The 25,596-nt window shown below is 49.4% G+C and overlaps 1 protein-coding gene across 2 annotated transcripts; it reads right to left on the bottom strand.

The window, feature by feature from the left end:
- Nucleotides 1–13,531: 13,531 nt before the first annotated feature.
- Nucleotides 13,532–25,507, bottom strand: PAAF1 (proteasomal ATPase associated factor 1). 2 transcript variants are annotated; one of them, XM_088462459.1, is made up of 12 exons: nucleotides 25,420–25,507; nucleotides 23,951–23,991; nucleotides 22,585–22,688; nucleotides 22,248–22,337; nucleotides 20,557–20,655; nucleotides 20,306–20,456; nucleotides 19,240–19,434; nucleotides 18,431–18,522; nucleotides 17,311–17,426; nucleotides 17,027–17,109; nucleotides 15,970–16,052; nucleotides 13,538–14,124 (listed from the first exon to the last, which is right to left on the bottom strand). In XM_088462459.1, the coding sequence occupies exons 1-12, from the start codon at nucleotides 25,464–25,466 to the stop codon at nucleotides 14,047–14,049; spliced, it is 1,179 nt and encodes a 392-aa protein (XP_088318585.1). In that variant the 5' UTR covers nucleotides 25,467–25,507; the 3' UTR covers nucleotides 13,538–14,046. The 2 variants fall into 2 exon arrangements, with proteins under 2 accessions (XP_088318586.1, XP_088318585.1); XM_088462460.1 differs by lacking the exon at nucleotides 20,557–20,655 and having other exon boundaries at nucleotides 13,532–14,124.
- Between the last annotated feature and the right edge of the window lie 89 nt (nucleotides 25,508–25,596).

Genomic DNA, 25,596 nt, shown 5'->3' with positions numbered 1-25,596 from the left:
GCCTCATCCCCATGTGTACCGCTGCCACCTCCTCCCCATGTGTGCCACTAACACCGCCTCCCCATGTGTGCCTCTGCTTCCTTCTCACATGCCTATATGTGCCAAGTCTGTTAACCCACCCCATGTGATCTCTGTGCATGCTGACCACTGAGCAATACCACCTATACGCCCGCAAAGCGCCAAAACAACACTTATCCTATGCGCCTCTGCCCTGTTGCCGCCCAGTTATATCCACACAGCTGCAAATTGAGAAGGGGCTGAGGAGTCGCCGGTAGTTACTCAGAGTTGCGTATGATCAGCTATGGAGCGTGCGCAGTGTGACAAATAGCAAAAACGACTCTCATGCAACTCTACAGTACAGTGTGACATAAACCAAATAACAGTTTATACTCTGATACACTCAGGCTGTGACAGAGGGATAGATGCAAAAGGGAATTAGCTGGTAGATGAATACTCACACTATAATCAGTTACCACCAATGCTTACTCTGCATGCCATGAGGGGAGAAGGGCAGGGAACCATACTCCCATTATAATCAGCGCAGGCCAATGCTTTCTCTGCATGCCATGAGGGGAGAAGGGCAGGGAACCGTACTCCCATTATAATCAGTGCAGGCCAATGCTTTCTCTGCATGCCATGAGGGGAGAAGGGCAGGGAACCGTACTCCCACTATCATCAGTTACCACAGGCCAATGCTTTCTCTGCATGCCATGAGGGGAGGGCAGGGAATCGTACTCCCATTATAATCAGTTACCACAGGCCAATGCTTTCTCTGCGTGCCATGAGGGGAGAAGGGCAGGGAACCGTACTCCCATTATAATCAGCGCAGGCCAATGCTTTCTCTGCATGCCATGAGGGGAGAAGGGCAAGGAACCGTACTCCCATTATAATCAGTTACCACAGGCCAATGCTTTCTCTGCGTGCCATGAGGGGAGAAGGGCAGGGAACCGTACTCCCATTATAATCAGCGCAGGCCAATGCTTTCTCTGCATGCCATGAGGGGAGAAGGGCAGGGAACCGTACTCCCATTATAATCAGTTACCACAGGCCAATGCTTTCTCTGCGTGCCATGAGGGGAGAAGGGCAGGGAACCGTATTCCCATTATAATCAGTTACCGCAGGCCAATGCTTTCTCTGTGTACCATGAGGGGAGAAGGGCAGGGAATCGTACTCCCACTATAATCTGTTACCACAGGCCAATGCTTTGTCTGCGTGCCATGAGGGGAGAAGGGCAGGGAACCGTACTCCCATTATAATCAGTTACCGCAGGCCAATGCTTTCTCTGCATGCCATGAGGGGAGAAGGGCAGGGAACCGTACTCCCACTATAATCAGTTACCGCAGGCCAATGCTTTCTCTGCGTGCCATAAGGGGAGAAGGGCAGGGAATCGTACTCCCATTATAATCAGATACCACAGGCCAATGCTTTCTCTGCATGCCATGAGGGGAGAAGGGCAGGGAACCGTACTCCCATTATAATCAGTTACCGCAGGCCAATGCTTTCTCTGCATGCCATGAGGGGAGAAGGGCAGGGAACCGTACTCCCACTATAATCAGTTACCGCAGGCCAATGCTTTCTCTGCGTGCCATGAGGGGAGAAGGGTAGGGAACCGTACTCCCATTATAATCAGTTACCACAGGCCAATGCTTTCTCTGCATGCCATGAGGGGAGAAGGGCAGGGAACCGTACTCCCATTATAATCAGATACCAAAGGCCAATGCTTTCTCTGCATGCCATGAGGGGAGAAGGGCAGGGAACCGTACTCCCATTATAATCAGTTACCGCAGGCCAATGCTTTCTCTGCATGCCATGAGGGGAGAAGGGCAGGGAATCGTACTCCCACTATAATCAGATACCACAGGCCAATGCTTTCTCTGCATGCCATGAGGGGAGAAGGGCAGGGAACCATACTCCCACTATAATCAGATACCGCAGGTCAATGCTTTCTCTGCATGCCATGAGGGGAGAAGGGCAGGGAACCGTACTCCCATTATAATCAGTTACCGCAGGCCAATGCTTTCTCTGCGTGCCATGAGGGGAGAAGGGCAGGGAACCGTACTCCCATTATAATCAGTTACCGCAGGCCAATGCTTTCTCTGCATGCCATGAGGGGAGATGGGCAGGGAATCGTATTCCCATTATAATCAGTTACCGCAGGCCAATGCTTTCTCTGCGTGACATGAGGGGAGAAGGGCAGGGAATCGTACTCCAATTATAATCAGTTACCACAGGCCAATGCTTTCTCTGCGTGCCATGAGGGGAGAAGGGCAGGGAATCGTACTCCCCCTATAATCAGTAACCGCAGGACAATGCTTTCTCTGCATGCCATGAGGGGAGAAGGGCAGGGAATCGTATTCCCATTATAATCAGTTACCGCAGGCCAATGCTTTCTCTGCGTGACATGAGGGGAGAAGGGCAGGGAACCGTACTCCCATTATAATCAGATACCACAGGCCAATGCTTTCTCTGCATGCCATGAGGGGAGAAGGGCAGGGAATCGTACTCCCATTATAATCAGTTACCGCAGGCCAATGCTTTCTCTGAGTGCCATGAGGGGAGAAGGGCAGGGAATCGTATTCCACTATAATCAGTTACCGCAGGCCAATGCTTTCTCTGCGTGCCATGAGGGGAGAAGGGCAGGGAACCGTACTCCCATTATAATCAGTTACCACAGGCCAATGCTTTCTCTGCGTGCCATGAGGGGAGAAGGGCAGGGAACCGTACTCCCATTATAATCAGTGCAGGCCAATGCTTTCTCTGCATGCCATGAGGGGAGAAGGGCAGGGAACCATACTCCCATTATAATCAGTTACCACAGGCCAATGCTTTCTCTGCGTGCCATGAGGGGAGAAGGGCAGGGAATCGTACTCCCATTATAATCAGTTACCGCAGGCCAATGCTTTCTCTGCGTGCCATGAGGGGAGAAGGGCAGGGAATCGTATTCCCACTATAATCAGTTACCGCAGGCCAATGCTTTCTCTGCGTGCCATGAGGGGAGAAGGGCAGGGAACCGTACTCCCATTATAATCAGTTACCACAGGCCAATGCTTTCTCTGCGTGCCATGAGGGGAGAAGGGCAGGGAATCGTACTCCCATTATAATCAGTTACCACAGGCCAATGCTTTCTCTGCGTGCCATGAGGGGAGAAGGGCAGGGAACCGTACTTCCATTATAATCAGCGCAGGCCAATGCTTTCTCTGCATGCCATGAGGGGAGAAGGGCAGGGAACCGTACTCCCATTATAATCAGCGCAGGCCAATGCTTTCTCTGCATGCCATGAGGGGAGAAGGGCAGGGAACCGTACTCCCATTATAATCAGTTACCACAGGCCAATGCTTTCTCTGCGTGCCATGAGGGGAGAAGGGCAGGGAACCGTACTCCCATTATAATCAGTTACCGCAGGCCAATGCTTTCTCTGCGTGCCATGAGGGGAGAAGGGCAGGGAATCGTACTCCCACTATAATCTGTTACAACAGGCCAATGCTTTCTCTGCGTGCCATGAGGGGAGAAGGGCAGGGAACCGTACTCCCATTATAATCAGTTACCGCAGGCCAATGCTTTCTCTGCATGCCATGAGGGGAGAAGGGCAGGGAACCGTACTCCCACTATAATCAGTTACCGCAGGCCAATGCTTTCTCTGCATGCCATGAGGGGAGAAGGGCAGGGAACCGTACTCCCATTATAATCAGATACCACAGGCCAATGCTTTCTCTGCATGCCATGAGGGGAGAAGGGCAGGGAACCGTACTCCCATTATAATCAGTTACCGCAGGCCAATGCTTTCTCTGCATGCCATGAGGGGAGAAGGGCAGGGAACCGTACTCCCACTATAATCAGATACCACAGGCCAATGCTTTCTCTGCATGCCATGAGGTGAGAAGGACAGGGAACCGTACTCCCACTATAATCAGTTACCGCAGGCCAATGCTTTCTCTGCATGCCATGAGGGGAGAAGGGCAGGGAACCGTACTCCCATTATAATCAGATACCACAGGCCAATGCTTTCTCTGCATGCCATGAGGGGAGAAGGGCAGGGAACCGTACTCCCATTATAATCAGTTACCGCAGGCCAATGCTTTCTCTGCATGCCATGAGTGGAGAAGGGCAGGGAACCGTACTCCCACTATAATCAGATACCACAGGCCAATGCTTTCTCTGCATGCCATGAGGGGAGAAGGGCAGGGAACCATACTCCCACTATAATCAGATACCGCAGGTCAATGCTTTCTCTGCATGCCATGAGGGGAGAAGGGCAGGGAACCGAACTCCCATTATAATCAGTTACCGCAGGCCAATGCTTTCTCTGCGTGCCATGAGGGGAGAAGGGCAGGGAACCGTACTCCCATTATAATCAGTTACCGCAGGCAAATGCTTTCTCTGCATGCCATGAGGGGAGAAGGACAGGGAATCGTACCCCTATTATAATCAGTTACCGCAGGCCAATGCTTTCTCTGCATGCCATGAGTGGAGAAGGGCAGGGAACCATACTCCCATTATAATCAGTTACCACAGGCCAATGCTTTCTCTGCATGCCATGAGGGGAGAAGGGCAGGGAACCGTACTCCCATTATAATCAGTTACCACAGGCCAATGCTTTCTCTGCATGCCATGAGGGGAGAAGGGCAGGGAATCGTACTCCCATTATAATCAGTTACCGCAGGCCAATGCTTTCTCTGCGTGCCATGAGGGGAGAAGGGCAGGGAATCTTACTCCAATTATAATCAGTTACCACAGGCCAATGCTTTCTCTGCGTGCCATGAGGGGAGAAGGGCAGGGAATCGTACTCCCCCTATAATCAGTTACCGCAGGACAATGCTTTCTCTGCATGCCATGAGGGGAGAAGGGCAGGGAACCGTACTCCCACTACAATCAGTTACCGCAGGCCAATGCTTTCTCTGCGTGCCATGAGGGGAGAAGGGCAGGGAACCGTACTCCCATTATAATCAGATACCACAGGCCAATGCTTTCTCTGCATGCCATGAGGGGAGAAGGGCAGGGAATCGTACTCCCATTATAATCAGTTACCGCAGGTCAATGCTTTCTCTGCGTGCCATGAGGGGAGAAGGGCAGGGAACCGTACTCCCATTATAATCAGTTACCACAGGCCAATGCTTTCTCTGCGTGCCATGAGGGGAGAAGGGCAGGGAACCGTACTCCCATTATAATCAGCGCAGGCCAATGCTTTCTCTGCGTGCCATGAGGGGAGAAGGGCAGGGAACCGTACTCCATTATAATCAGTTACCACAGGCCAATGCTTTGTCTGCGTGCCATGAGGGGAGAAGGGCAGGGAACCGTACTCCCATTATAATCAGTTACCGCAGGCCAATGCTTTCTCTGCATGCCATGAGGGGAGAAGGGCAGGGAACCGTACTCCCACTATAATCAGTTACCGCAGGCCAATGCTTTCTCTGCATGCCATGAGGGGAGAAGGGTAGGGAACCGTACTCCCATTATAATCAGATACCGCAGGCCAATGCTTTCTCTGCATGCCATGAGGGGAGAAGGGCAGGGAACCGTACTCCCATTATAATCAGTTACCGCAGGACAATGTTTTCTCTGCATGCCATGAGGGGAGAAGGGCAGGGAACCGTACTCCCATTATAATCAGTTACCGCAGGCCAATGCTTTCTCTGCGTGCCATGAGGGGAGAAGGGCAGGGAACCGTACTCCCATTATAATCAGATACCACAGACAAATGCTTTCTCTGCGTGCCATGAGGGGAGAAGGGCAGGGAATCGTACTCCCACTATAATCTGTTACCACAGGCCAATGCTTTCTCTGCGTGCCATGAGGGGAGAAGGGCAGGGAACCGAACTCCCACTATCATCAGTTACCACAGGCCAATGCTTTCTCTGCATGCCATGAGGGGAGAAGGGCAGGGAACCGTTCTCCCATTATAATCAGTTACCGCAGGCCAATGCTTTCTCTGCATGCCATGAGGGGAGAAGGGCAGGGAACCGTACTCCCATTATAATCAGTGCAGGCCAATGCTTTCTCTGCATGCCATGAGGGGAGAAGGGCAGGGAACCGAACTCCCACTATCATCAGTTACCACAGGCCAATGCTTTCTCTGCATGCCATGAGGGGAGGGCAGGGAATCGTACTCCCATTATAATCAGTTACCACAGGCCAATGCTTTCTCTGCGTGCCATGAGGGGAGAAGGGCAGGGAACCGTACTCCCATTATAATCAGCGCAGGCCAATGCTTTCTCTGCATGCCATGAGGGGAGAAGGGCAGGGAACCGTACTCCCATTATAATCAGTTACCACAGGCCAATGCTTTCTCTGCGTGCCATGAGGGGAGAAGGGCAGGGAACCGTACTCCCATTATAATCAGCGCAGGCCAATGCTTTCTCTGCATGCCATGAGGGGAGAAGGGCAGGGAACCGTACTCCCATTATAATCAGTTACCACAGGCCAATGCTTTCTCTGCGTGCCATGAGGGGAGAAGGGCAGGGAACCGTATTCCCATTATAATCAGTTACCGCAGGCCAATGCTTTCTCTGTGTGCCATGAGGGGAGAAGGGTAGGGAATCGTACTCCCACTATAATCTGTTACCACAGGCCAATGCTTTGTCTGCGTGCCATGAGGGGAGAAGGGCAGGGAACCGTACTCCCATTATAATCAGTTACCGCAGGCCAATGCTTTCTCTGCATGCCATGAGGGGAGAAGGGCAGGGAACCTTACTCCCACTATAATCAGTTACCGCAGGCCAATGCTTTCTCTGCGTGCCATGAGGGGAGAAGGGCAGGGAATCGTACTCCCATTATAATCAGATACCACAGGCCAATGCTTTCTCTGCATGCCATGAGGGGAGAAGGGCAGGGAACCGTACTCCCATTATAATCAGTTACCGCAGGCCAATGCTTTCTCTGCATGCCATGAGGGGAGAAGGGCAGGGAACCGTACTCCCACTATAATCAGTTACCGCAGGCCAATGCTTTCTCTGCGTGCCATGAGGGGAGAAGGGTAGGGAACCGTACTCCCATTATAATCAGTTACCACAGGCCAATGCTTTCTCTGCATGCCATGAGGGGAGAAGGGCAGGGAACCGTACTCCTATTATAATCAGATACCACAGGCCAATGCTTTCTCTGCATGCCATGAGGGGAGAAGGGCAGGGAACCGTACTCCCATTATAATCAGTTACCGCAGGCCAATGCTTTCTCTGCATGCCATGAGGGGAGAAGGGCAGGGAATCGTACTCCCACTATAATCAGATACCACAGGCCAATGCTTTCTCTGCATGCCATGAGGGGAGAAGGGCAGGGAACCATACTCCCACTATAATCAGATACCGCAGGTCAATGCTTTCTCTGCGTGCCATGAGGGGAGAAGGGCAGGGAACCGTACTCCCATTATAATCAGTTACCGCAGGCCAATGCTTTCTCTGCGTGCCATGAGGGGAGAAGGGCAGGGAACCGTACTCCCATTATAATCAGTTACCGCAGGCCAATGCTTTCTCTGCATGCCATGAGGGGAGATGGGCAGGGAATCGTATTCCCATTATAATCAGTTACCGCAGGCCAATGCTTTCTCTGCATGACATGAGGGGAGAAGGGCAGGGAATCGTACTCCAATTATAATCAGTTACCACAGGCCAATGCTTTCTCTGCGTGCCATGAGGGGAGAAGGGCAGGGAATCGTACTCCCCCTATAATCAGTAACCGCAGGACAATGCTTTCTCTGCATGCCATGAGGGGAGAAGGGCAGGGAATCGTATTCCCATTATAATCAGTTACCACAGGCCAATGCTTTCTCTGCGTGACATGAGGGGAGAAGGGCAGGGAACCGTACTCCCATTATAATCAGATACCACAGGCCAATGCTTTCTCTGCATGCCATGAGGGGAGAAGGGCAGGGAATCGTACTCCCATTATAATCAGTTACCGCAGGCCAATGCTTTCTCTGAGTGCCATAAGGGGAGAAGGGCAGGGAATCATATTCCACTATAATCAGTTACCGCAGGCCAATGCTTTCTCTGCGTGCCATGAGGGGAGAAGGGCAGGGAACCGTACTCCCATTATAATCAGTTACCACAGGCCAATGCTTTCTCTGCGTGCCATGAGGGGAGAAGGGCAGGGAAACGTACTCCCATTATAATCAGCGCAGGCCAATGCTTTCTCTGCGTGCCATGAGGGGAGAAGGGCAGGGAACCATACTCCCATTATAATCAGTTACCACAGGCCAATGCTTTCTCTGCGTGCCATGAGGGGAGAAGGGCAGGGAATCGTACTCCCATTATAATCAGTTACCGCAGGCCAATGCTTTCTCTGCGTGCCATGAGGGGAGAAGGGCAGGGAATCGTATTCCCACTATAATCAGTTACCGCAGGCCAATGCTTTCTCTGCGTGCCATGAGGGGAGAAGGGCAGGGAACCGTACTCCCATTATAATCAGTTACCACAGGCCAATGCTTTCTCTGCGTGCCATGAGGGGAGAAGGGCAGGGAATCGTACTCCCATTATAATCAGTTACCACAGGCCAATGCTTTCTCTGCGTGCCATGAGGGGAGAAGGGCAGGGAACCGTACTTCCATTATAATCAGCGCAGGCCAATGCTTTCTCTGCATGCCATGAGGGGAGAAGGGCAAGGAAACGTACTCCCACTATCATCAGTTACCACAGGCCAATGCTTTCTCTGCATGCCATGAGGGGAGAAGGGCAGGGAATCGTACTCCCATTATAATCAGTTACCGCAGGCCAATGCTTTCTCTGCGTGCCATGAGGGGAGAAGTGCAGGGAATCGAATTCCCACTATAATCAGTTACCGCAGGCCAATGCTTTCTCTGCGTGCCATGAGGGGAGAAGGGCAGGGAACCGTACTCCCATTATAATCAGTTACCACAGGCCAATGCTTTCTCTGCGTGCCATGAGGGGAGAAGGGCAGGGAACCGTACTCCCATTATAATCAGCGCAGGCCAATGCTTTCTCTGCATGCCATGAGGGGAGAAGGGCAGGGAACCGTACTCCCATTATAATCAGTTACCACAGGCCAATGCTTTCTCTGCGTGCCATGAGGGGAGAAGGGCAGGGAACCGTACTCCCATTATAATCAGTTACCGCAGGCCAATGCTTTCTCTGCGTGCCATGAGGGGAGAAGGGCAGGGAATCGTACTCCCACTATAATCTGTTACCACAGGCCAATGCTTTCTCTGCGTGCCATGAGGGGAGAAGGGCAGGGAACCGTACTCCCATTATAATCAGTTACCGCAGGCCAATGCTTTCTCTGCATGCCATGAGGGGAGAAGGGCAGGGAACCGTACTCCCACTATAATCAGTTACCGCAGGCCAATGCTTTCTCTGCATGCCATGAGGGGAGAAGGGCAGGGAACCGTACTCCCATTATAATCAGATACCGCAGGCCAATGCTTTCTCTGCATGCCATGAGGGGAGAAGGGCAGGGAACCGTACTCCCACTATAATCAGATACCACAGGCCAATGCTTTCTCTGCATGCCATGAGGGGAGAAGGACAGGGAACCGTACTCCCACTATAATCAGTTACCGCAGGCCAATGCTTTCTCTGCATGCCATGAGGGGAGAAGGGCAGGGAACCGTACTCCCATTATAATCAGATACCACAGGCCAATGCTTTCTCTGCATGCCATGAGGGGAGAAGGGCAGGGAACCGTACTCCCATTATAATCAGTTACCGCAGGCCAATGCTTTCTCTGCATGCCATGAGTGGAGAAGGGCAGGGAACCGTACTCCCACTATAATCAGATACCACAGGCCAATGCTTTCTCTGCATGCCATGAGGGGAGAAGGGCAGGGAACCATACTCCCACTATAATCAGATACCGCAGGTCAATGCTTTCTCTGCATGCCATGAGGGGAGAAGGGCAGGGAACCGTACTCCCATTATAATCAGTTACCGCAGGCCAATGCTTTCTCTGCGTGCCATGAGGGGAGAAGGGCAGGGAACCGTACTCCCATTATAATCAGTTACAGCAGGCAAATGCTTTCTCTGCATGCCATGAGGGGAGAAGGACAAGGAATCGTACTCCTATTATAATCAGTTACCGCAAGCCAATGCTTTCTCTGCATGCCATGAGTGGAGAAGGGCAGGGAACCGTACTCCCATTATAATCAGTTACCACAGGCCAATGCTTTCTCTGCATGCCATGAGGGGAGAAGGGCAGGGAACCGTACTCCCATTATAATCAGTTACCACAGGCCAATGCTTTCTCTGCATGCCATGAGGGGAGAAGGGCAGGGAATCGTACTCCCACTATAATCAGTTACCGCAGGCCAATGCTTTCTCTGCGTGCCATGAGGGGAGAAGGGCAGGGAACCGTACTCCCATTATAATCAGATACCACAGGCCAATGCTTTCTCTGCATGCCATGAGGGGAGATAAGCAGGGAATCGTATTCCCTTTATAATCAGTTACCGCAGGCCAATGCTTTCTCTGCGTGCCATGAGGGGAGAAGGGCAGGGAATCGTACTCCAATTATAATCAGTTACCACAGGCCAATGCTTTCTCTGCATGCCATGAGGGGAGAAGGGCAGGGAATCGTACTCCCCCTATAATCAGTTACCGCAGGACAATGCTTTCTCTGCATGCCATGAGGGGAGAAGGGCAGGGAACCGTACTCCCACTACAATCAGTTACCGCAGGCCAATGCTTTCTCTGCGTGCCATGAGGGGAGAAGGGCAGGGAACCGTACTCCCATTATAATCAGATACCACAGGCCAATGCTTTCTCTGCATGCCATGAGGGGAGAAGGGCAGGGAATCGTACTCCCATTATAATCAGTTACCGCAGGCCAATGCTTTCTCTGCGTGCCATGAGGGGAGAAGGGCAAGGAACCGTACTCCCACTATAATCAGTTACCACAGGCCAATGCTTTCTCTGCGTGCCATGAGGGGAGAAGGGCAGGGAACCGTACTCCCATTATAATCAGCGCAGGCCAATGCTTTCTCTGCGTGCCATGAGGGGAGAAGGGCAGGGAACCGTACTCCATTATAATCAGTTACCACAGGCCAATGCTTTGTCTGCGTGCCATGAGGGGAGAAGGGCAGGGAACCGTACTCCCATTATAATCAGTTACCGCAGGCCAATGCTTTCTCTGCATGCCATGAGGGGAGAAGGGCAGGGAACCGTACTCCCACTATAATCAGTTACCGCAGGCCAATGCTTTCTCTGCATGCCATGAGGGGAGAAGGGTAGGGAACCGTACTCCCATTATAATCAGATACCGCAGGCCAATGCTTTCTCTGCATGCCATGAGGGGAGAAGGGCAGGGAACCGTACTCCCATTATAATCAGTTACCGCAGGACAATGTTTTCTCTGCATGCCATGAGGGGAGAAGGGCAGGGAACCGTACTCCCATTATAATCAGTTACCGCAGGCCAATGCTTTCTCTGCGTGCCATGAGGGGAGAAGGGCAGGGAACCGTACTCCCATTATAATCAGATACCACAGGCCAATGCTTTCTCTGCATGCCATGAGGGGAGAAGGGCAGGGAATCGTACTCCCATTATAATCAGTTACCGCAGGCCAATGCTTTCTCTGCGTGCCATGAGGGGAGAAGGGCAGGGAATCGTATTCCCACTATAATCAGTTACCGCAAGCCAATGCTTTCTCTGCGTGCCATGTGGGGAGAAGGGCAGGGAACCGTACTCCCATTATAATCAGCGCAGGCCAATGCTTTCTCTGCATGCCATGAGGGGAGAAGGGCAGGGAACCGTACTCCCATTATAATCAGTTACCGCAGGCCAATGCTTTCTCTGCGTGCCATGAGGGGAGAAGGGCAGGGAATCGTATTCCCACTATAATCAGTTACCGCAAGCCAATGCTTTCTCTGCGTGCCATGTGGGGAGAAGGGCAGGGAACCGTACTCCCATTATAATCAGCGCAGGCCAATGCTTTCTCTGCGTGCCATGAGGGGAGAAGGGCAGGGAACCGTACTCCCATTATAATCAGATACCACAGGCCAATGCTTTCTCTGCATGCCATGAGGGGAGAAGGGCAGGGAATCGTACTCCCACTATAATCAGTTACCACAGGCCAATGCTTTCTCTGCGTGCCATGAGGGGAGAAGGGCAGGGAACCGTACTCCCATTATAATCAGCGCAGGCCAATGCTTTCTCTGCGTGCCATGAGGGGAGAAGGGCAGGGAACCGTACTCCATTATAATCAGTTACCACAGGCCAATGCTTTGTCTGCGTGCCATGAGGGGAGAAGGGCAGGGAACCGTACTCCCATTATAATCAGTTACCGCAGGCCAATGCTTTCTCTGCATGCCATGAGGGGAGAAGGGCAGGGAACCGTACTCCCACTATAATCAGTTACCGCAGGCCAATGCTTTCTCTGCATGCCATGAGGGGAGAAGGGTAGGGAACCGTACTCCCATTATAATCAGATACCGCAGGCCAATGCTTTCTCTGCATGCCATGAGGGGAGAAGGGCAGGGAACCGTACTCCCATTATAATCAGTTACCGCAGGACAATGTTTTCTCTGCATGCCATGAGGGGAGAAGGGCAGGGAACCGTACTCCCATTATAATCAGTTACCGCAGGCCAATGCTTTCTCTGCGTGCCATGAGGGGAGAAGGGCAGGGAACCGTACTCCCATTATAATCAGATACCACAGGCCAATGCTTTCTCTGCATGCCATGAGGGGAGAAGGGCAGGGAATCGTACTCCCATTATAATCAGTTACCGCAGGCCAATGCTTTCTCTGCGTGCCATGAGGGGAGAAGGGCAGGGAATCGTATTCCCACTATAATCAGTTACCGCAAGCCAATGCTTTCTCTGCGTGCCATGTGGGGAGAAGGGCAGGGAACCGTACTCCCATTATAATCAGCGCAGGCCAATGCTTTCTCTGCATGCCATGAGGGGAGAAGGGCAGGGAACCGTACTCCCATTATAATCAGTTACCGCAGGCCAATGCTTTCTCTGCGTGCCATGAGGGGAGAAGGGCAGGGAATCGTATTCCCACTATAATCAGTTACCGCAAGCCAATGCTTTCTCTGCGTGCCATGTGCGGAGAAGGGCAGGGAACCGTACTCCCATTATAATCAGCGCAGGCCAATGCTTTCTCTGCGTGCCATGAGGGGAGAAGGGCAGGGAACCGTACTCCCATTATAATCAGATACCACAGGCCAATGCTTTCTCTGCGTGCCATGAGGGGAGAAGGGCAGGGAATCGTACTCCCATTATAATCAGTTACCGCAGGCCAATGCTTTCTCTGCGTGCCATGAGGGGAGAAGGGCAGGGAACCGTACTCCCATTATAATCAGCGCAGGCCAATGCTTTCTCTGCATGCCATGAGGGGAGAAGGGCAGGGAACCGTACTCCCATTATAATCAGTTACTGCAGGCCAATGGCTCACGGGGATAACATTGGATAAAGATATCAAGAATTCAAAAAGTAAAAACATAGATTTAATATTAAAAAAAAATTTAAAAAAAAAGCATAAAGCAATAAAAATAAATATTATTTTAATGAAATACAAAAGGCAAACGATTGTTGTGGGATTGTGGTTGAATACCATTTGTTCTTCACAAAAACATTTCTTAATGTAAGTTTCAAAAACTCTGAGCAATAAATAATCACACAATAGTAGAAAATGTGTTTATTGAATGCTGGCAAATTAAATAAATGTTTTGAAAAATTTTGGGGGTTAAATTCATAGAACATTAAATGCTAGGAAAAAAAAAAAGGGAATTTATTTATAATTTTGTACAACAGATACCAGCAGTCCCCATTTTCATTGTTTCTCGGTTCCAGCAGACAAATCAGGACAGTCCCAGCATTGCGGTTCCCAGATTAGCGGCATATTGATACTCTGCAATCCACACACGATAACTAGAGTCGATCATTAGCTTGTAGGTGTCTCAGCTCCATACTGAATGTCACTATATAAGCGGCTCTGAGAATAGAGTGCCGCATGGGGGTCTTACTGCACCCATCACGTCTGACAAACTGCTGTTAATTATTATGTTTTTCGTTTTCAGATCCACTGGATCATTAAAGCTTTTATCAAAAGTATCCCGTAATGAGATCCGGGTGCCAAGATGAATGAAGCCGCAAAATTCACAGATCCGCCAGCTGATACTTGCGGATAATCCCGTCCCGGCAGCACGTGTACACCAGCTTCTCGGAGAACGCGACCTGGAGGTAGAACACATCAATGAATGAACAGCGCGTCCAACTCTTAGAAAAGCGACAAATCGCTCAGATATACTGTAACTAGCCATTGCTGGGCAATGAGTGTTTGGTAACCATTCCCGGGGGGAGGGGAGGGGGTCTTCCTCTGCTCTTGTACTGGGAATGAAAGCCCAAAATGAGGCACCAATGCACATACACCTGCGTCCGTAAAAACTCATAAGAGCTTAGCGGGCGCCACTGGAGAGATCCATAACATCTGCTCTCTAAAGTGATATTAATGGAAATACAAAAAAAAAAAGCAGAAAACAATTTAATTTGTATTTATTTCTTTTTTGAATTTGTTTTCAAATGAAATTTATGAAAACTTAACATTTCAATAATCTGACTAGTTAAAGGTTATTCTATTCCACCCAAATTCAAAATTGAGCACCAACAATCTTAGAAATGGCAATTCCAATAAAGCCTGCAATAAGTCAGCGATCTTTACTGATGTTCCAAAGGGCTTCCAAATCAAAGCCTTGATTGGGGAGCATTAAATTCTATGTGATGTGCACAGACAGCACTTCACAGCCAATATCTTTGCAGGAATTTTCCTTGTATCCCAAAGAGGGGATACCGTCAATATACTGACGGACGGGAAGCCGTCCGTCGGAATCCCGCCATCTATATCCTGACACGGGACTAAAGATAGGCGTCTAAATCCAGATGCCTATCTTTAGCCCGACGATGGAATCCCGACATCACGGCTTCCAGAACGAAGCTAAGCGAGGACAGGGTTAGGTTTAGGCACCCCCAGTGGGCACTTAGAGTTAGGCACTACCCTGGGAGTTTTAGGGTTAGGCACCAAGGGAGGGTTAGGGGATTTACCAACTCCGTCGGGATTATGCATGTTCGGGCCTCCGGCGTGAACATGCCGCCAGGATTTCATACCCAACCCCCCAAAGAGATGCGCAGGAATGTGAGTGAGGATTGCCTACCGTATTAAACAATGTGTGCATCTAGACATCCCTATGTGCAGAATTGGATTTCCCCCTAAAAGTCTCGTACCAACGAGTGCTCCATCACCAGATGTATGAATGTGACCAGTATACACCGAGTGCTCCATCACCAGATGTATGAATGTGACCAGTATACACCGAGTGCTCCATCACCAGATGTATGAATGTGACCAGTATACACCGAGTGCTCCATCACCAGATGTATGAATGTGACCAGTATACACCGAGTGCTCCATCACCAGATGTATGAATGTGACCAGTATACACCGAGTGCTCCATCACCAGATGTATGAATGTGACCAGTATACACCGAGTGCTCCATCACCAGATGTATGAATGTGACCAGTATACACCGAGTGCTCCATCACCAGATGTATGAATGTGACCAGTATACACCGAGTGCTCCATTACCAGATGTATGAATGTGACCAGTATACACCGAGTGCTCCATCACCAGATGTATGAATGTGACCAGTATACACCGAGTGCTCCATTACCAGATGTATGAATGTGACCAGTATACACCGAGTGACAAGAGACATAATCCGCCACGCAGCCTAAACATTGGGAGACCCGGGAACACTATAATGGGGGGGATACTGCAATAAAAACACCAGGTGACGGGATCAGAAACTGCTTTGGTCTCAGATGCAGGACGGGATCTCTTCTATAGCTGCTCAGTAGCGTTGGACGATGACCACACGTACATTAGACTAATAACCGTCATCTTCTGACCAACATGGCGAGAAATCATTCTGATCAACCCCTCTGGATTATTATAAAATTTACAGGTTACTTTGGGGGCCAACACACAACAAAAACCAGGACAATTGCGCAACAGGTCTCTTACCTTATAGACAGGATCGCAGTCCGGCTCAGTGAGCTCCAACAGGTGATTAGAGTCTTGTTGGACGATAAAGCAGGTCCCGTCAGCTAGGAGAGAGAACATAGCAGCAGTGGGTTGGTAACATACTGTATGTTTGTAGGACTATTGACAAAGAAAAAAAAAAAAAAAAAAAGGGTCACAATACAGTGATCTCCCCACTGAATAACAATGCAACAAGAGAGGTGGGAAGAATTATTTCAGCCCCTGGTTTTCTAGGAAGACAAGAGGCCCTCTGTGGTGTCATTATATAACCTATGTACTTTCTGCAGGCTCCCTCATGGGGCAGATTCAGCTACATAGAAACTGCAGACGCTGCACGTTTATCGGCAGCAGTAGCTACCACGCTTCATTGAATCCGACACTATGGACTTCCTGCGCTAAATTAAAAACTCTTAACCATGGATGAACAAACACTCCCAGGAATGTCATTTCCCAAATTGTTATAGATGAACAATCTGAGCATATTACAGCAGCCTGCACTTTAGATCTTACAGAATGCATCGTTCTCACTGCGCCCAGAGCTGGACTACAGACCCTTTACTCTGTTATACTGTCAGCTGGATTTCGGATGTCGGCAGAATCTCAGCTTTGGCCTAAGCGTACCTCAGTGCTGTGCATTACAGCCGCAGAGGCTGGGAGCTGTATCTAATAGAGGGATGGTCACTGCTGAGTCTGGGGCTGGTGGGAGAGGATACCTGCTTCTGCCACTAAAGTGCATTCAATAGCAGCATCAATAATGTACAAATCCTTTACCGATCCATGGGCATTAAACAGAACCCCAGCATAACACTATTTGTACTGTTGGAAAGGTAGATGAATTATTTAATGCAGCAAATGTTGACTTGTTGCAGTTCCGTGCAATGGTTGGTCAGTCAGTCATTTATGAACATTCTGAAAGCATTTTAAGCACCATCCTTTCAGGGCTGGGGGGGGAAACCACAACAATATTCTATAGCAATTATCAAGTTTTCTAACAGTGCCCAGCAGACCTGACGGTAGCCCCATAGCCCGGGAGCCATACCTTGGCTGGCGATGAAACCTTCTCTGAAAGGCATCAGGGATAACACAGGAGCTCCAGACTTGCACATGGTCTGTACAGGGACCCTGAGAACAGAAAGGTGACAGTGACTGATCGCACAACCACACAGCGCACGGTCCGGACAGGATCCAATACGTATCCATAAATCTCCGCTACAGAAACGTCTCACACTCAGCTGATGTGGCTGCAGTTATCTGTAATCAATCACGTTATGTGGGCTGTATCATTTCTACTTAAGGTCAGGGGATGTCTGTGCGCGATCTCACTTTGTGTTTCTGATATCCAGCTGGTAGATGCTGCCGTCCTGACACCCTCCCAGGACGCTCAGACTGGAGAGGAAAGTGCAGCAGTTAAAGGCATCGGATCCATCAAAGGCAAAAACCTGAAAAGGGAGAGGTTGAGAGATGAGCGAGACCGTCCGGCCCAGGGGAGGGGGGAGAGCCATTCGCCTCGGCCCAGGGGAGGGGGGAGAGCCATCCGCCTCGGGCCCAGGAGAGGGGGGAGCCATCCGCCTCGGGCCCAGGAGAGGGGGGAGCCATCCGCCTCGGGCCCAGGAGAGGGGGGAGCCATCCGCCTCGGGCCCAGGAGAGGGGGGAGCCATCCGCCTCGGGCCCAGGAGAGGGGGGAGCCATCCGCCTCGGGCCCAGGAGAGGGGGGAGCCATCCGCCTCGGGCCCAGGAGAGGGGGGGAGCCATCCGCCTCGGGCCCAGGAGAGGGGGGAGCCATCCGCCTCGGGCCCAGGAGAGGGGGGAGCCATCCGCCTCGGGCCCAGGAGAGGGGGGGGGGTGATTCTACAGTGTGACCTGGGGAAGTGCATGAAAAACAGGGGAAATCACCCTGCACCCAGAAAAGAGGCATATAACTTTGGATAAACATTACAGAAGACTATTAGTGGCCATAAGTAAAGTTTTCAAGCTTCTTAATAGGTGTCAAATTGCAGATTTTTACCTTTTTATTAACAGCGGAAAAATAATAGTAAGTAAGCGGATTTCACCAAATGAATGGCTCTAGATTATTTGGGTCATGTCCTACATACTATAACTATTATATTACTGGCCAATTATGCTATTTATATGCCTCCAAGTGCTGATGATTTACTGGGGGTGCACCAGAGGTTCTGCGCGTTGTCCCAATATTTTTACCGTAAATATTCCCACGACTTTTCGCTTACTCAGGGGCAGCGCACTAAAATCCCCATTAACTCCCATTGAGACCCGCATTAACCTAATGCAAATTACTAATGGAATAGGAACAAGTCACAGCTGCAGGTTTTTCACCCACGGTCTAATGGAACTCAGGCCATAGAGTTGATGGAATAAATTGGACACCAGCCCCCATTCTGCGCTCTCAGCATTGGGGGGGGGGGGTCACATAACCTGCACTCACAGACTGGCGGCTCTGCAGACTGACTCCCTCCAGCTTCTTATCCTCTCGTGCCAGCAGCAACAACCTCCCCTCTGTCCCGATTTCCCGGTCACCTGTAATGTACACAGCCAGGAGGCGTTAGCTGGATAACAGCGTGGAACAAAGTCACCTCGTGTGTGTGGGGGGGAGGTTATGTATTTATCTTGTAGCTTTTGTGGTGAAAAATAATCACCCTCTGCTAAGAGCTGTCCTGTTATTCTGCCAGGGCCGGTCTTTCGGAGGGTGGCTGGTAGACAGTTTCAACTACATATGGCACTTACATTTTCTCATTACTATATGTAGAAGTGAAGATTTATTGCGGCAGAGGCTACCTGAGAAGACAATGGCGGTATGTGCTCTGTACAATTTCTGGCCGTCCTAACAAAGCTGTGGGATTTCAATATTGGAGTAAGAGGGTACAAGCAGTGAGGCAGACAGTTTCGGGGGTATTAATACTTCCTGCCCATATGGTTGGGCACAAAACGACCAGAGGACTCTTAGGCCAGTATTCTACCTCTGTACTTTGGACGGTATAAATTGCGCCTCAGGACTGAATGGGATTCAGACGTTATGTAAAATATAATGTACATCGCACAGCAGATCTCTCTTGGCAAATGTAAAAATGAACAGCAATGTAGTACCTTTGACATCCCACTAGGAGGTGCTATTTCTCCTTATACAGAAACATCAGACGTATTACCTGCAAAGTCAGAGCAAACTAGAATAGCCACAAAATCTCCCCTGTGGAGCCCTATGGACCCTGAAGAAGAAGAAATAACCATATTACTTACTTGGGGTAGTCTCTGGTGTTCCCAAATTAACTGTATTATCAGCCATTCCTAGAGACAATCCATTAATAGGGACGCCGCAGTCCGCCACCACGGCCAGGCATGCGGATCTGCCGCAGTCCCATAATCTGGCTGTGCCGTCCCGGGAGCAGGACACGACATTCCTCCCGCGATCCACCACTGCCAGGTCCAGGATACCTGAGGAGCAGATACTTCAATGACACCGCAACTTACAGGCAGTTTTATCAAACGCGCTCATGCGATGTGAGGCGGCCGTTCTGTGCGCTGCCCATGAGAATGCGGCCCCGTCCAGTCACAAGGAACCAGCACAGTCCTCCAGGAACCAGCGACGTGAGGTTTGTTAGAGAACAGAGTGGGCACATGGTCAGGAACATATTGGGTCAGCAGATAACCCAGCTGCCTCTGGCACCACTGAGAGCAGGGAAGAGAGGCCGGAAGATGTTCTGTCAACTTCAACACAGTAACTAACTGGCCTCTCGGTCATATTGGTGCCACAGAGTTTTCACTTAGCCCAATATCAGCTGCTCTATAGTATTGTGCAGGTAACGTATAGAGCTTCCTGCTGCCAAACAGACTGTAGCACAATCTCTCAGTACACAGCAGTCCCTAACGCTGAGGCTACACTATTATATATGGTGTCATGTATCTGCCACTCACCCATTACAATGTTATTTTGCAAATATTTATATTATTACAGGGGCGTTATACCAGGTGTACAGAACAAAAAAAAAAAAACATTATATTTTAGCTACTTTATATGGGTCAGTGACTTTAATTATAGGGTAATATCCAGAAAAGATAGAATAATCCGCTAAAGTCTGTTCCGTCAGAGCGGGTCAGCGGGATGGGGGGGGGGGGGGGGGGGGCGGAGCAGGACAGAGCGAGATAGCGAGGGCAGAGCAGGACAGAATGCGCGCGGGGGGGTAGAGTAGACGGCAGACTGAAATGTAAGGTGACCCAGGTTTCTTACTAGTATAATATATTAGAAGACAAACCTATACAATTATTAGGACACAGATCAGGTTAGAAGCGTCTGTCATTAACGAACCTCCCTTATGTCCTTTAAATGTGACTGGACAGCTGGCGTCTTCTACAGACCAGACCTTCACCTGGGCATCCATCCCGCCGCTTAACACCACCATACCGGATGGGAAGAACATGCAGCAATTGACGTCATAGATGTGACCTTCCAAAACTCTCTGAGGGGAGAGAAAGAGCCCCAAATTCAGTGCCTTGGCTACAGCAGATACCCAGCGACAGCCCCAATGACAACGACAACGTTATCTCTATATTGCTCACTCTCGTCTCTCCATTACTGGTCTGCCAGATTTTCATAGACCCATCTGTGCTGGTGGAGACCCCGAGACCACCTCCACTAGAGACGTCCAGGCACGTGACCTGCGATGGCGCAAGGGATACAGGTCTATGGTAAACCAGGGGTGACCGCATTAGAGGTATTTACATGTAGAGAGCCTAGAACATACGTGCCCATCCTCGAACTTATTAGAACATGGCAATAAATCCTGTGAAAGACATCATATTGGTCGGTGTGACAGGATGGGCTCTGCCGCCGCCGCCGCCATCGGGTTCTACAGATTGTTCTGAGCTTTGTGGATGTCAGCAACTTACAGTCTGACCGATCCCACTGGCGCTGCTTGGCCAACTCACCGACTGTCAGAGTCTAATGCCAGCTCTAAGCCAAAACGGTCTCCATGAGGCTGGCCGGGATCTCTCGGGGATGCAGACCTGCAGTTACTGCAGTCACAGCCAGGTCTGACTCTGGTATTTTCCTCCAATAGACCCAGACAGCATCCTAATCATTGGGAGTCTCTCCGATGCTACAGGACAGAGGTCTGGCTCTCCAGTGCCTGCATGTGCGATCGGGTTACAGCAGCTGGTCTCCTCTCACACACTCCCTCGTGTCAGGGTCATGTTATCTGTGGGGCTCCCAACAATGCTTTCTCCCCCCCGCAGAATCTCCCACCCCCATAATTTAGGAGCGTGAGAATCAGCCCAATCACCGCTCGGACCCCGATGAAGGAGGCGAGCCATCTCTTCCTTACTCTCTACTTTAAATAAGGTACAATACAGTTGTATATAAATACACCGGAACACTGCACTGACAGCGGCAACACACGGTAAAGTGTTTCCCGCAGCACCTGCAGGTTGCGTCAGTTAGGCCGAGCACAGGTTAATAGCGGCAACTATAGCGCAGACACGAGCAGCACAGCTTCATCCGACCGGTCTGTTGAATCATGTAAATGAAACGCACGCAGCGGCTTTCATTCTGGCCTCACAGACAAAGCACCGGGGCGGATTTAGTGGACGGGTCCTGCCGATCGGCCAACTACACACGCGCTGCATCGCGGAAACGCACACTGAGGGGTAACGGAAGTGCGGACAGCGTCAGCATAAAGGCAGTAAGCAGGCTGCCGCGGAGACTGGGCGCAGGAGTGTCTGATTCCAAAACAGGCCACTGTGTCTTGTATACACTCCTTACATACATACATATATGTACACATATGCAATACACGTAAGGCGTCATCTGCCCAGCTCCTGGTCATATTCAGGCTCATCAATCTTTTCCTGGCCCCCACACACTCTGCAATTGTTGCCCCATCAGGAGTACAGTGACCAGAGTGAGGGGTAAAATGACAGAACGCTCGGGGGCCCTTGACTTTTTCTTCCCATCAATACTACAACCCCAAATTACAGATGCCGGCAATGATGACCCATGGGAGAAGCTGCTGGTCACCGACCGCTGGGTGTCAAGGATGGAACGCGGCTCTGATGTGACCAGATTAGCGCATTGTGCAGTTTATTACAGATAAATGGAGAACCCTAACTCAGAGAACCAGTCACAGCGAAGAATCATTTGCATAAAAGAACTGAGGCTTTGACGTCTGTAGAAAAAAAAATGTCACTCTGCTCCTCACCAATGATCTAGTTTTATAAGAAAACAAGAAAAAAAACTAAGAAAAATCCCTTACACTTTTCTGATGGATCCTGGAGAAGCTGGTATAAGGAGCCAGAAATCTGCCGGTCACGTTCTCCGCAGGGCAGGCGATCAGGAGACTCTTCTGCAAAACACATAGAAGGTACAGTCATTGGTCACCTACTACTATTACAGTGTATGTCAGGATCGCTCTAATGCTGGGCATACACTGGGTCACCGTAATACAACCTGTGACGTATCGGGCAGTGCAGCCAACAATAAAATAATTTACACTATACTAACGGATTATTTACAGCTGGAAGATGCTGACTGGAAAACTGGATATCGCAGTTTATAGCGCAATCGGGGAGCCCATGCTATGGTTACCATACCTTTGTAATGTCACCAACGCTAAACTCTTCTGTGGATGTAATCTGAGGAATCCCATTTGGACTAATTCCGTCACACTTCAGGCTCCCATAGATTGTGGGTTTACCTGCGAAATATAAGCCACGATCAGTACAGTGCATGTGGGAAGACGTAATCAACTGAGCTCAGGTAATAATATTATTATCGGTTATTTATTAGTAATAGTATTAATATTATCTGTTACGCCAAAAGGCTTCCATAGCTCTGTGCACTGTACAAGGTACAAAGGTCTACAGCCGGAGTTATGAGCGCAATCTGCAGATATACCTAATACAATCTGTAGACAGGGCCCTGCTCGCAAGAGCTTACATTCTAGAGGGGCTGTAGGTGGACACAAATGGGGAGTGGGGAGCAGGGTTGGGCACTGTAGAGGCCAATAGGAGGAGGGGTGTTACTCTTGGCTAAAGAGAGGAATATGAGGGCACATTTGAAGGCAGGGAGGCTGGGTCCAGAGGATGGGAGCAGCGCGGGAGGAATCCTGGAGTCGGGAGGAGGTGAAGCAAGAAATACCACAACACCGGGGCGGTGTTACAGACGATATACAGAGGTTATAGGGAGGATTCACCCACTTTAGCATTTTTCCGTTTTTAAATGTATTACATCATGAAATTAACCCCGGATTTGTTTTGGGATTCTTAGCACTGATCACGAATAAATACTCTGTAACGTCAATTACAAATAAACACAGACCATCAGTGATTACAATAAGTATTTGCCCATCCTGTTACCACCCATCCTGCCAATATATATCTAAACAAACCCTTGAGATCCCATTATATGACACAGGTTGGGTCTCCCATATCCAAATATTCTGAAATACGGAATTTTTTAAACATGGCTTGATGGTTCAATGGACTCAAACCTTGTTTAAAGCACAAAATTATAAAAAATATTGTATAAAATCACCTTCAGGCTGTGTGTATAAGGTGTATATGAAACAAATGAATTTCATGTATGTACACAAACTTTGTTTGAGGCACAAAATTCTTGAAAATATTGTATAAAATTACCTGCAGGCTTTGTGTATAAGGTGTATATGTAACATAAATACATTCTGTGTTTAGATTTGGGTCCTATTCCCAAGATATATCATTATGGTATGCACATAATCCAAAATACGGAATATTCCGATATCCAAAATACCTCTGGTCCCGAGCATTTTGGATATGGGAGACTCAACCTGTACATAGATATCAAGACAAAGACTAAAAGTGTTGCAGGCATTGAAGAGTTTGGCAGGTCAGAGATGACTCTGTGTCTCCCACTGTCTGGTGAGGGTCACCGGGGTCCTTTGTTAGAGGCCTTTCCACAAGGCACAGGACATGTTACCTGCAATCTTGCACGAGATCCAGGCCTCTCCTTCAGCCTTCCTGAAAAGCAGAGAGGCTTCAGATGACAAGGTGACATACAGTGGACACACAGCCACACGTACAGACAGAAGCTGTTGGCGGACGGACTCCATTATGTAGGGGGGGGGGGGAGCCTGTCACAACTCCAGTGACATATGGGAAAGCGACAGGGTTAATATTATACAACCAGCCTTTAGTTTTCCAGCCACAATGTAGAAGGTGCACGACTGCTCTTCTGTGGTGATCTGATTTTAGGACATTATTTTATAGGAAGAGCATCGGATTATGTACAGGCTGCTGGGTGTGATATGGAGAAGGCCGGAGTATATGCAGACATTAAATATGAATACTCCAACCAGCTATCCATGCAAGTACCGGGTCACACTAACCTCTCCATGCATAGTACTCCGTACATTACCCCCCCCCCCCCCCCCCGAAGTGTGACCTGAAGATCGAATGATTTTAAAGACATATGAAATTTGGGAATGTAACCCATTGTGTGCTAGCGCTATGATAAGACCTGCACCGCGGGATACGGTGGGGTTGTAAACAAAAACCACAAAGCGTGTGACCTGTTGTGTTTACCAATACACTCCTGGTGATCCAATTGCTCTGGAGCACACAAGAGAAAATATTATTAAATCAAATAGTGCAATATTTTTTTGGGGGACAATATATGACGCTGCAAATAAACAAGTTATACCTGGTTATAAGCTTTGTCATAAGCACCTATACCCAGCATACCTACATAATAATTGTGATGAGGCTGCTAATGTCCGAGTCACCCGTATATTTACACGGAAGGCGAGACACCAGCTGCTGCCTATTTATCAGTTATTTATATATATTTATTTTATTTATATATATATTTATATTACGCAGCTCGTTTAATAGAGGATATTTCAGTCACTCCCATCAGTCCCTGCCCCAGCGGAGCTCAGGCGTCTATTTACTAAGCCGTGGATGGAGATAAAGTGAAAGGAGATAAAGTACCAGCCAATCAGCTCCTGTCAGTTTTCAAACACAGCCTGTGACACGGCAGTTAGGAGCTGATTGGTTGGTACTTTATCTCCATCCAAGGCTTAGTACATAGACCCCCTTATAACCTATAGTCCCTATTACATGGGCATATACAGGTTCATTGTTGTGGTCAAGAGCCAATTAACTTAGTGTAGGAGGAAACTAGAGCAACCAGGAGAAACATACGCAAACACATGGAGAACATACAAACTCCACACAGATCCTTGGTGAGAAATTGAGAAATTGTTAGGTTATTTCCCCTAACTGACAGAATTATTACAGAATACATTTGGACCAATACAAAAGAAATGAATTAAAAGTCACATGAGGCAGGTGGTAACTAAGACCCACAGTGTCCCCTCTCATACACACACACAGATCAGTCTCTAATAATAATATTTGCCATGATGACTGTCCCAGGCTCCTCACCTCAGGCTCTGACTCCAGTCACTCTGGATGTAAATCCTGGCAGACATATTTGTGGAGGCAAAATAATCCTGGAAGCAATAAATGCCAGATCCGGTAGGTGAACTCTGATCTATCTGGCAGGGTCACCCGCTAGAGCTCACCCGCAGCAAAAGCGTGCTTACTTCCTGCTTTGTCTCC

The sequence above is a fragment of the Taudactylus pleione genome, unplaced genomic scaffold, assembly GCF_031769625.1.
Source record: "Taudactylus pleione unplaced genomic scaffold, aTauple2 ptg001248l, whole genome shotgun sequence".
NCBI lineage: Eukaryota > Metazoa > Chordata > Amphibia > Anura > Myobatrachidae > Taudactylus > Taudactylus pleione.
The sequence above is the reverse complement of the archived record's forward strand: the minus strand, read 5'-3'. Positions and strand labels throughout refer to the sequence as shown.

What these genes read in the sequence shown, in the direction of transcription:
- PAAF1 (XM_088462459.1), bottom strand. Translation starts at nt 25,466, where the DNA reads ATGTCTGCCAGGATTTACATCCAGAGTGACTGGAGTCAGAGCCTGAG. An exon ending in GCGTTGGTGACATTACAAAG is followed by an intron (nt 22,338 to 22,584) that starts GTATGGTAACCA and finishes TGTGTTTTGCAG; the next exon opens with AAGAGTCTCCTGATCGCCTG. An exon ending in CTGGATATCAGAAACACAAA is followed by an intron (nt 17,110 to 17,310) that starts GTGAGATCGCGC and finishes TTCTGTTCTCAG; the next exon opens with GGTCCCTGTACAGACCATGT.